The sequence below is a fragment of the Salminus brasiliensis genome, chromosome 17, assembly GCF_030463535.1.
Source record: "Salminus brasiliensis chromosome 17, fSalBra1.hap2, whole genome shotgun sequence".
In the NCBI taxonomy this organism is placed as follows: Eukaryota; Metazoa; Chordata; class Actinopteri; order Characiformes; family Bryconidae; genus Salminus; species Salminus brasiliensis.
This window is the reverse complement of record NC_132894.1, coordinates 1,131,043-1,143,542: the sequence shown is the minus strand read 5'-3', so window position 1 is coordinate 1,143,542 and position 12,500 is coordinate 1,131,043. Positions and strand designations below refer to the sequence as shown.

The following is a 12,500-nucleotide window of genomic DNA, read 5'->3' as shown; positions in this document are numbered from 1 at the left end:
CCTTAAAAGGTTCCTCCACAGTTTCAAACTAAAGATCCTCCAGAAGTTTCTCAGAAATCCTTAACTTTAAACAGTGTGTGGAGAAAACGGATCATTTCGGTACACAGTGAGCATTTGTGACGCTTCTGTGAACTGGATCAGCCACGTTCAGCATGTTCTGCACCTTCTCGTGTCCTCTGAGCTCCACAGAAGAGTGGGTGATGTTCTTTTGTTTTTCTGTCCCGAAAAAAAACCCCTCTCTGCTGTTGCTGTTTTCACTTTTCTCCATAATGTGAATCTGGCAGTTGTTCTTCATCAGAATTCATCAGAATTTTCCTGAAGAACGGACCAATAGAAATGCTCCAAAATGACCTGGAATAAAATCTTTTTACATTGGCTTCCATTGAAAGTGGACAAGGGTGCACTCAGAGCGTGATTTGTATTAACTGCTGTGGTGTAAATGTGAATTCCACTCCTCAACTGTTTGAGATTAGAGCCATTCCCCGGCGCACTCTTCCCCGGCGCACTCTTCCCCGGCGCACTCTTCCCCGGCGCACTCTCCGTTGCAGCGTGGTGAATCTGCTCTCACTGAAACGTCTCATAATGTAATTAAATCAGGAGGTTAGGTCAGATTAACTTAGTTACAAGTTTAGTCTCCACTCAAAGGAAACATTATTGTGTGTGTGTGTGTGTGTGTGTGTGTGTGTGTGTTTAAATCCAGTATTTTGCTGGTTTTACTTTATTATTTAATTATTTTCTCCTTAATGAGAATCTGCAGCTGTTCTTTAAACTCTTACAAACTTTTTGCTCCTCCTGTAAAGCTGCAGTGTTGGAGATGCAAGGTTCTTGTAACAGTGATGACATATTGTATAAACACCCAACAAAGAAAGATACTACTAATAATACTGCTAATAATAATAGTAATGTAGAGCCTGTTTGTGAGGTGTCTGCGTAGGCTAGTGGAGGTCAGTTTTAGGCTCAGGCTGATGAGCGCAGTAGAGTAAGGGTCTGTTACACTGATGTTAGCTGGAGTACGACTTTTGGTCAGGATCAAGTCTGAGCAACGGTTCAGCTCCATGTGAGATCAGTTGTGTGTGTGTGCGTGTGTGCGTGTGTGCGTGTGTGCGTGTGTGCGTGTGTGCGTGTGTGCGTGTGTGTGTGTGTGCGTGTGTGTGTGCGATTATGCAGAATTATCTGGTTTCAGACTGTACTGTAGTTTGATCCAGTTCTGAACATTTGAAAACGCACTGAAAAACGATCAACCCTCAGCATGCCTTAACCAACCTGATATTTGTGTGTGTGTGTGTGTGTGTGTGTGTGTGTGTGTGTGTGTGTGTGTGTGTGTGTGTGTGCGCGCGTGAGTGTGTGTGTGTCAGTAGTTTCTGACAGGTAATTGAAATCAGTGGATTGCTGTGAGCGGTATTTGAATAGAGTGTGTGTTGGGAGGGGGGAGTCTGTCCACAAAGGGAATCGAGTGTGTGTGTGTGTGTGTGTGTGTGTGTGTGTGTGTGTGTGTGCGCATGTGGCACAATATGGTACTGTGCTGACCTGACCTCAGCCTCCATTGTGGGCGGGAATTAAAGTACAGAACTGTAGCAGTTCACCTGACTCTTCATCTTTGTCATCATCATCATCATCATCTCTCAGACCTCCTTCCCATATCTGTCTCTGTCTCTCTCTCTCTCTTTCATGTCTGAGCTCTGTGTTTATATGTAAACAACTCAGTTTCTCTCGTTCTTTCTCTTTTCTTCTGATCTCGCTCCTCTCGCGACTTTTTGCATATGGGTGTGTTACACTGCCACACACACCACACACACACATACCACACACACACACACACCACACACACACACCTGCAGCCTCTGGCCTTGTCACTGTTACGAAAGCTCTGCTGGGAATTTCTAAGAAGGCCTCTGAGCTCCGGAGTGTTGCTCAGTCTCTCCACCCACAGCAGAGCCACCCTACAAACACAGAGCAGGTGAGCAGCTTCCCAAGAGCTCTCATTAGTCAGCCAACCAGCGCCCCCCAGCTGGGATCAGACCCTCCCTCAGTTCAGACAGGCTGCGGGACACACACACACACACACACACACAGTGTGGTGCAGTGGAAACTTGTCAACAACAATAAAAATAATAATAATCTATACAGCACTAATAAACTGTCTGCAGGCTTAACACTGAAACATAAACCAAATTCTAATGCTATATAGAGTTAATTACAGGTAGACACTCTCACTGACCACTGACTTTATGTATTTGGGTTTATTCTAATGTTATATAGAGTTAATTACAGGTAGACACTCTCACTGACCACTGACTTTGTTTTTTTGGGTTTATTCTAATGATATATAGCGTTAATTACAAGTAGACACTCTCACTGACCATTGACTTTATGTTTATTTGGGTTTATTCTAATGATATATAGCGTTAATTACAAGTAGACACTCTCACTGACCATTGACTTTATGTTTATTTGGGTTCATTCTAATGTTATATAGAGTTAATTACAGGTAGACACTCTCACTGACCACTGACTTTGTGTATTTGGGTTTATTCTAATGTTATATAGAGTTAATTACAGGTAGACACTCTCACTGACCACTGACTTTGTGTGTTTGGGTTTATTCTAATGATATATAGAGTTAATTACAAGTAGACACTCTCACTGACCACTGACTTTGTTTATTTGGGTTTATTCTAATGATATATAGCGTTAATTACAAGTAGAAACTCTCACTGACCACTGACCTTATGTTTATTTGGGTTTATTCTAATGTTATATAGAGTTAATTACAGGTATACACTCTCACTGACCACTGACTTTGTTTATTAGGGTTTATTCTAATGTTATATAGAGTTAATTACAGGTATACACTCTCACTGACCACTGACTTTGTTTATTAGGGTTTATTCTAATGTTATATAGAGTTAATTACAGATAGACACTCACTGTCCACTATATGCTGAACTCTGTTAATGGTAATGGTGATGTTTATCAGCACTAGTCTGGGTATAATAGTGTTCCTGTTGGTTCAGCGCTCCTGAGAGGCAGTCGCTCAGTTCTGCTCCAGTAGGCAGGCTCCTCCCCTGCTGAATGCCATAGTAACACCAGTACACAAACCAGCACAGCCCTGCTGTCATAGCAACACCCTGAGATGATAAGCGATGTGCGCTGCGTTCTCCACGAGGCTGGGCGTACATTGCGCTCCGCTGCGTTCACTGCTGCGCTGCAGTGGAGCTCCACCCTGTGTATACCCTGTCCTGTTCACACTGGTGGTGCTGGCTGGCCTTAAGGCTGTTCTGGGTTCCTCTCAGTAGCTCGTTTTTAACTGGTTGGAGATCAGAGGATGTAGTTGGGCGGTAGCTGAAGTAGCTGACGTGGTCACTGTGTGGTTTGTGAGGGTGAGATGGAGTGAGCATGTTGTGATTCATGTGTCAGATGTTCACACTGTTCTGTTTGTGCTGTCAGTTGAGGACGTCGTCCAGTGTCAGGTCCAGTCCTCTTCAGAAACTGTAAAGGAAGAATTCACCCTGAATTTCTTTGCATAACAAATAATGACTGAGAGCTAGTTTTTGGTGAAGTGGACCTTTACAGAAACTCACAAACCCTGACCAGTATGGGTACAGTGTGCAGTTTCTAGTTGTACCAAGGCCCTTTTCTGACTTTGAAGCCAGCAGCAGATCCTTTTCCTGTAGATACAGTCCTGTAAGGTGTGAGGTGGGTGGGACCTCTATGGGCATCAGTGAGCATTGGGTGCCCATGACCCTGTCACTGGTTCACCGGTTGTCCTTCCTTGGATCACTTTTGGTAGGTACTGACCACTGCATACTCAGGAACACCCCACAAGACGTTTGATGTATGATGTTTTGGAGATGTTCTGACCCAGTCATTGTCTAGAACATCACATGGACACAAGTATTGGGACACCTGCTCATTCATTGTCAAGAATCAATCATTATTAAGAATGTAATGTTGAATCCCGAACTCCCCGACTCATCCCATTCAAAAGTACTGGATGGAGCTCCTCCACCACCATCATTACAGAGAACACAGTTCTTCCACTGCTCCACAGCTTCTCAATGCTGGGGGGCTTTATACCCCTCTAGTCCACGCCTGGCATTAGGCAGCATGGTGCCAATAGGGTCATGATGTTGATCTGCTCCAGAGAGTCCTATTCTATTGGCAGTACTTCTTCTCTACAGGGACTAGACAAGCTGTGTGTGTGCATTTGCACATCTGTGTCAGCAATGAGTGCAACTTAAAGTAGCTGAATGCATTCATTAGAAGGGGTGTCCACAAATATTTGGACATGTAGTGTATCTGCTACAGATGGTTTACAGATGGGAAGTGAAGTATGGTTTGTGTTGTTAGCTTTTCAGAAAGCAAGGTTTGTGTCTCTACACTATATCAGTCACCTACACCTACACCTTCACCTACACCTTCACCTACACCTTCACTTTCACCTACACCAATACCTACACCTTTACCACCTACACTTACAACTTTACCTACAACTTAACCTACACCTTCACTTTCACCTACACCAATACCTACACCTTTACCACCTACACCTATATCTTCACTTTCACCTTTACCTACACCAACACCTACATCTATACCTTCACCACCTACACTTACAACTTCACCTACACCTATATATTCACCTTCACCTACACCTTCACCACGTACACCTACACCTTCACCACGTACACCTACACTTACAACTTCACCTACACCTTCACTACCTATACCTTCACCTACACCAACACTTTCACCTTCACCTACATTTAAGATAAGATGATCCTTTATTAGTCCCACAGTGGGGAAATTCTTAAAAAGTGATTTACAGCGATCCAGTCAGATCTGACTGGAGGCAAACTCTGCTCAGCCGTGTTCATTCTTAGTAAACCTGCATCACAGCTGTTTTGTACACACTTAAGCAGCTGTATGTTAACACACACCTTCCCCTCTCCTCCCCTCTCCTCCCCTCCTCTCCTCAGGTGCCGACTAAGAAGCTGAAGAAGTTTGAGAAGGAGTACCACACACTGCGAGAGAGCCAGCTTCAGCAGGAGGACCCCATAGACCGATATCAGGTAAGCAGAATGTTTTAACCATCTGTACCTCCGTCCTGCGTCTCCTCCTGCACCTCCATCCTCATCCTCATTATCTCCTGCCTTCACCTCCATCCTATCCCAGTTCAAGACCGTATAGAGATCTGCGGCGAACACGGCAGGCTGCGTGAGGCGGCATGTCCTTAAAAGAGGGACACTTTCTCAAGGTTGTTGTTTCTGTGCTGGAGGTCAGAGGGATCCAGTTTGCCTTTGGTTTATAAGACTTTGAGATGCACCAAGGATTTACCTCTTTAATGTACTTGTTAGTTGAACTAGAGGCTTGTAAAATGACACTGACAGCTTTGCTTTAATTGAATTGACTTTTATTTTTTTTTTATTGTAATCTACGAGAAATAATTCCAAGAGCAGCTACTATGGGAGAGCTGAGTTACTCAGACACCATTTCAGACTATGTTTACATTTGTGTTTGTTCTGTGAACCAGGTTTTTTTGTAAATCCTATTTTTGGTTACATGCAAGTTTAAGAATTCTGTGTTGGAATATATTTTAATATAATTTTTAAATATTTGTTTTTATTTAACTTTTTTTAACTTGTTTAAAAGCAGTTTATTTTATTGTTTGCTTTATTTTTTTGTATTTAATCTATTTTTTGTGTATGTAGGTAAATGCTAATATTAAGTTTTATATTTTATGTGAGAATATAATAAAAATTCAGTTTTCTAGGTTTTAATTGGTTTGACTGTGACAGAGAAGAGTCTTCATGCATGTTCGAGCTCCGTAAGCCGAGCAGATCTCTCTAGAAATCAGGCCAGCCTGTTGACTTTGGGACGCAAGCTGAACTTTCCGTGGTTTCCGTGCCGTGACTTCCTGTTTACCTCCTGCAACACTCACCGGTTTAACCAATGGGCTTTACTCACTCACTACATTTCACCCAATGAGCGTCACTCGCTCGCTCTACTTAACCAATGGTGCGTTAGAGGGCGGAGAGGAAGCTGCAGTGCTTTCTGCAGGACGAGGTGTGTTCTCTAGTGCTAGTGGCTGTAGTGTGGTCACACTGGTAGTCTACAGCAGTAGAAGGTAAGCCCTAAACCCAGCGGTTCTCTCTCTCTCTCTCTCTCTCTCTCTCTCTCTCTCTCTTTCTGGTGATTAACACAGCTGCCTGTCTGCTTGCCTCTCTGCTCTAACCTCTCTCACACAGACGCTTTGTTGCCCTGACAGTTTCTCCTAACGTCCATGTGACGGTGACCAGCGTCCGCCGTGTAGGAAACTCTCTGTGGTTTAGCTGGGCGGAGGGGGTGGAAATGGGAATCAGATGACCACTTTTCCTCTTCCCGATAAGCAGAAGGTCCAGCAGTGTGTGTATCATGTGAGAGCAGTTAGAGGGTGTAGAGAACCTCGTCCCGTCCCACAAAGCCTCTAGTGAAGACACCACAGGATGACCCGTTCAGAGGGGGAGCTGAACTGAGGGTGGTTGATGTGGTCAGGGTCTAACGTCCCGATTCACGACGGTTTTTAAGGTTAAAACAGACAAAACTAAATTATTTACCATGAAACTATCTAATATTTTATAACCACAACATTGTGCAGGTTATACTCTTTAATATTGCTGCTTATAAGCCATCTATTATCATGTATTGTCATGCAGTTGTTCACAGATCTAATAAATACTGACTACAAGTCTGTTTAGATGTGCAAAAATGTCACATTACCACCCTTGCATTAAACCTTTGTGCTTAATCATTATCAGAGAGTAATATAATGAATATGTTGCATTAATGATGTTCTCTTAGTTCTCTTTCGGCAGTTGATCAGTGTAGCAGAAGTGCTGACGATATCTACAGAATGCTTGGAAAAAGCACATAATGACACAATAAGATTAGTAGATAGTAATTTATCCCTTTAATAATAATCTAGCATTACATTTTTATAATAATTCATAAAAGCTTAATTTGATGTCAAATGCTGACGAGAGGCTAACTCTAGTGTATTGTCATATTGCCAGCCCCTAAACTTTAGCTTTTAGCTTTAGTTTTCAGAATTTCTGCATGATTTATTAAATAATTAATAAATTCCCTCATAAATATAAATATAAATAAAAATTGATACTAACTGATATAAGTCTCTCATTAAATAAATAAGTGAAATGCTTCATTTTAGAGAAACGTATCCACTCAGATCACAGTGGTGGTAAACGGAATCGAGAATCACACAATTCTAATGTTATTCATGATCTAAACTCTGCAGTAAACCTACACACGCTTCATAATTATATATGCATATGTTTTTGTTTAGGTACATCCATACCTGTGTATGAAGGGTGCTGTACAAATACCCAAACCCCCCCATCTCAATTTAAATTTTCCAAAAAAACATGTTTTTAGAGCAAATCTCTAAAAGCACGGTCTCAGTCTGTTAGAATTGTTGGTAATGCCTTCATCCACATCAGCTTTTAAGGGCTCTGGCTCATGGTTCCATTCACCACCACTGTGAACCATTCTGACTCGGCACGTTTCTGTAGAACAGTTTCACTGCAAAACAATCAGCACAGGTTTGCTCAGAATGTGTGTATTAATAGGTTGCTCATATAAGAATATTAAATATAAATGTTAAATATAATGTTATATACTGTTTATATATATATATATATATATATATATATTACATATAAACAGTATAAATATAACACATAAACAGGTCAGACAGTAAATCCCTAGGGTCGATTTATACTTTCTTCACTTATATACATAAAATATTTCATTTTTTTTTATTTTAATTTTATTATTATATTCGTATTTTATTAATATTCAACTGCCTGGCTATATATTTGCATTTGTATGCATATGTAAATTATTTTATTTTAAGCATAGTTCTGTATTTATCATCTCATAGTAAGCGTGCTAACAGCTCCTTCCTGTTAATGCTGGTGTTCGTAAGTCCTAGTGCTGCTTTCTGTCTTGTCCACTACCGCTGCTACTGCTCAGTGACCTGCTGCTGCTGCTTGGTTTGCACTACTGCCTGTCCTTCGGTTCTCCCCATCAGACCCCTGTGAGGTGCAGCGTCCACAAGCCTGTTTCATTTACAGTGTGATACGGGGAGCTGAAGCGAGGGAGTACAGTACACAGTAAACAGCTGTGTGATGCGGTGGGAGCTTTCTCTGTCCTCTGTTTCTCTGGAGAGATGATATCAACTGTGTGTGTGTGTGTGTGTGTGTGTGTGTGTGTGTGTGTGTGTGTGTGTGTGTGGGTATAAGTGGATCACTACTATTCTGTAGTTGTGAGGTTAAGTGATGGCAGACTGTCGGAGGTCAGTCACAGACCTACAGACGACGGGTTCTGGCATTTTTGTGAAAGAGTGGATTTGTTTATTTGTTTGTTTATTTGTTTGTTTGGGTTTTTGTTGTTGTTGCTTTGCGAGGCCAGTTCAGCCAGCTTTGCTCGGACAGTCCTTCTGCTCACTGTTCTAGACGTCTAAACTCACTGGTTGATGGTCAAGCCCCATTCCAGTTCTCAAATGCTGGAGCCACAGGAAGAGATCTGCAGCAGCTCAGCCAGAGCTCAGCTCACACTTCCACACTCACACACTTTACTTCCTATTTACCACTTCAGTTTCTACAGCTCGAGCTGTTTACAGAATGAGAAAAAGAAGCTGAACTTTTAACTGGAAACACAGTCTTATGAAAAAGTTTGGGCACCCCTGTTCAAGTGACTTCAATTCTTTTTCATTTGTATTTATACTATATAATATAGTATAATATTTAATTATACTATATAATTAAATATTATACTATAATATTTAATTATATAGTATAATTAAATATAATATTCTAATATCTAAAATATTAGAATATTAATATTTAGTCTAATATTTAAATATTGATTCATTCTGCACAGATCAATTTAACAAATCCAATATGTTACATTATGTAAATAAACAGTAATTATGCTTTAGAATGTGCAGACTATGTGTGTGTGTGTGTGTGTGTGTGTGTGTGTGTGTGTGTGTGTGTGTGTGCTTTAGAATGTGCAGACTATAGTGTGTGTGTGTGTGTGTGTCTTTTTTTGTGCAATTTGACCAGGGGTGTCCAAACATTTGCAAGTTGTAATGATCTATTTTAGTCATTTGTAGAGTTTGGAGAGTTGTCTAGACTCTATCTCTGCTTTCCAAATATGAGACAACCCTGATATTATAACCTCAATAACAATTACAGTTATTATAGATACTTTAATAATATAATAAAACACTGTCAATCAGGTCAGCACATCATCTCCAGCCGTGCTGCTGTGCTGTGAGTCGTGAGAGGGCACAATTGGCCGTTCTGTCAGGGTGGGTGGATCAGGAGCACTGCTAGTGCCGGGGGGGAGATATGAACTGGTGAGGTAATTGGCAGAACCAGATTGGGAGAAAAAAAGTATTATTATTATTATTATTATTGTCATTATTTTAAGCAACATATTACAGTGACAGTGTATGGTGTCCTAAAATGAGACTTTTCTGAGCTATGAAAGGTTTATGTAAACATTGTGTTTTTAAGCTTAGATTAGAGCTGGGCAATATGACAATATTTTATTGTATGGTGATAAACTATGCTATGGTGATACAGTAAGTTTCTCTAATCATATGGAGGAAACTGTTAGTGTAATACACACTGATCAGCTGCAGGGTTCATTACTAACAGTGTAATTAGACTGGGTTAATTAGATGAAGAGCAGCAGATGTTGAGTATAAATCACTGTATTCAGTACAGAGAGGATCTGAATAGTAGTTTATAAGAATCTGATACTGATGTGTTTAGTCTGTGATTATATGTATCAGGATAAATATCATGTATTGCGAAAAATGTCTTTAAATATCATGATATAGAATTTTTACCATGTCGCCCAGCCCTACGTCAGAATGAGATCCTTAGAATTGGATCATTTCAATTGAATTAAATTGACTCCTAAATTCTCTTCGTTTGAGATGGGGCAGTAGACCCCGCTCGGTGCTTCCTCCTGCTGCTGCAGTTTGTGGGTTCAGTGTGTTCCTGTGGCTTTACTGCTTGACCGTGGACCAGTGAGTTTAATCAGCTGAGTCTCTGTGTGTTTATACTGCGTCCATTATTCATTTATTCTGAAAGAAATGACTGAGTGTGTGTGTGTGTGTGTGTGTGTGTGTGTGTGTGTGTGTGTGTGTGTGTTTCTGCAGAGGGAGAATCGACGCCTGCAGGAAGCCAGCATGCGTTTGGAGCAGGAGAATGATGACCTCGCTCACGAGCTCGTCACCAGCAAGATAGCGCTGAGGAATGACCTGGACCAGGTGTGAATACACTACATGTCCAAATATTTATGGGACACCCCTTTTAATGAGTGCATTCAGCTACTTTAAGCTGCACCCATTGCTGACACAGAAGCACCCAAATACATACCCAATAGAATAGGACTCTCTGGAGCAGATAAACTAATGCTCATGTGGCTGTATACAATCATATCCTCACAGCAATGCTCCTCCAAAATGTAGTAGGAAGTCTTCCCTGGACAGTGGAGACAGTTGAGACTCTTTGTAATACCCCTGATTGCCTCTAGGCGGAGGACAAGGCTGATGTGCTGAACAAAGAGCTGCTGAACACCAAACAGAGGCTGGTGGAGACGGAGGAGGAGAAGAGAAGACAGGAGGAGGAGACGGCTCAGGTGAGGTTACTGGCTCAGGTGAGGTTACTGGCTCAGGTGAGGTTACTGAGCTCAGGTGAGGTTACTGAGCTCAGGTGAGGTTACTGGCCAGGTGAGGTTACTGGGCTCAGGTGAGGTTACTGAGCTCAGGTGAGGTTACTGGGCTCGGGTGAGGTTACTGGGCTCGGGTGAGGTTACTGGGCTCAGGTGAGGTTACTGAGCTCGAGTGAGGCTACTGATGCTGCTCTGCTCTTTCAGGTTCTTACAGTGATCTAACTGTTCTAGATAACCTCCCTGAGGATCATCGGTCCTATCTTAGTGAAGCTGCGGTCAGAAATGCTGTGACGGACATTCAGTAAATATAGGCTTTGATACACTGTGTGTGTGTGTGTGTGTGTGTGTGTGTGTGTGTGTGTGTGTATGTGTGTGTGTGTGTGTGTGTGTGTGTGTGTGTGTGTGTGTGTGTGTGTGTATGTGTGTGTATGTGTGTGTATGTGTGTGTATGTGTGTATATGTGTGTATATGTGTGTGTATGTGTGTGTATGTGTATGTGTGTGTGTATGTGTGTGTGTATGTGTGTGTGTGTGTGTGTGTGTGTATGTGGTCTGTGTTTCTGTGGTTCAGTTAAAGGAGGTGTTCCGGAGAGAGCTGGAGAAAGCAGAGAGTGAGATTAAGAAGACGACGGCCATCATTGCTGAGTATAAACAGGTGAGCCGGAGGGTCACGGCCGTCACACAGAGAAGCTCAGCCGGGCTCTCCAGATCTCAGCAGGGTGGACAGGCTGTAACAGTCTCTTACCTGGAACCAGACCAGTAGAACAGAGCTCGGTACCTCGGTTCTAAAATCACCTCAAAACTCCAGTGAGCTACAGGACTGAAAGTGCTGCTACTGAACAGTTTGGGCCCAGAAGACACCAGAAATGATTAAAGAGTAGAACCTGAGTAGAACTCTTAAACCTAAAAATAAATAATATTATTAATTATATGTAATAATTGATGTATTTATTCATTCGTTTTTATAAGCACTTTCAAGATGACCAAGCTCACTGCACAAAGAGTAAAGTAATGTAATGTACGAAGAAAAGGATTAAAAAAACTAGTAAATAAAGGAACAAAAACACAATAAATAAATCAGGTAAATAAATACAGATATTTAAAATATATTTCAAAATATTTACCTCTGAGACGCAGCTGGAATCAACCCCCAGCCCTCCCCCTTTTTATTAGACAGATAGAGGAGGTCACAGGAACAGGGGATTGGGTCTGAATTGGGAAGATAAAGGGTTCAAACTAGAAAAATAAATAAATAAATAAATAAACACTTATTTCTATCCCTTTAGTTAAAACTACACTTTTAACAGATTTTTATTTTATAATCTTATTTCAGAATCTTATTTTATACATTTGTGTTTGTTTGATCTGCTCATAATTTAGTATTTTTTATTTTTGTAGGTTTTAAATTTTATTTATTTATTTATTACATGTTTGTAAGTAAAGCTCTGAGTGAGCTCTGAGTTTGACCTGTGCTGTAGGAGTAGCTCGGTCCGGCCGCTCAGTAAGCCCAGCTCTGAATTCTGCTCCGGGTGAAAGCCGATGATGTTTAATATTGTCTGCCCGTCTTCCTGCCCCAGATTTGCTCTCAGCTGAGCACCAGGCTGGAGAAGCAGCAGGCCTCCACCAAGGAGGAGCTGGATTTAGTCAAGGTAAGAGATTTAACCCTTAAGGGCCAAAATTTGGACGTACACTTTCAGAAGTCCCCTCACTCTCAGAACAGCAGGTTCTTTTATTAGTAGTCATAGTCTCTCA

General features: G+C 41.5%; 1 protein-coding gene across 5 annotated transcripts in view; it reads left to right on the top strand.

The window, feature by feature from the left end:
• Positions 1-12,491, top strand: part of rabgap1l (RAB GTPase activating protein 1-like) — a 140,947-nt gene extending 128,456 nt beyond the window's left edge. For 2 of the 5 annotated variants that reach the window (XM_072659746.1, XM_072659750.1), the window contains 5 exons: positions 4,980-5,072; positions 10,235-10,345; positions 10,612-10,716; positions 11,320-11,403; positions 12,326-12,491. In XM_072659746.1, coding sequence (XP_072515847.1) covers positions 4,980-5,072; positions 10,235-10,345; positions 10,612-10,716; positions 11,320-11,403; positions 12,326-12,484 — 552 coding nt within the window. In that variant the 3' untranslated portion in view covers positions 12,485-12,491. The other 3 variants (XM_072659748.1, XM_072659747.1, XM_072659749.1) reach the window with 3 other exon arrangements.
• The last annotated feature ends 9 nt before the right edge of the window (positions 12,492-12,500 follow it).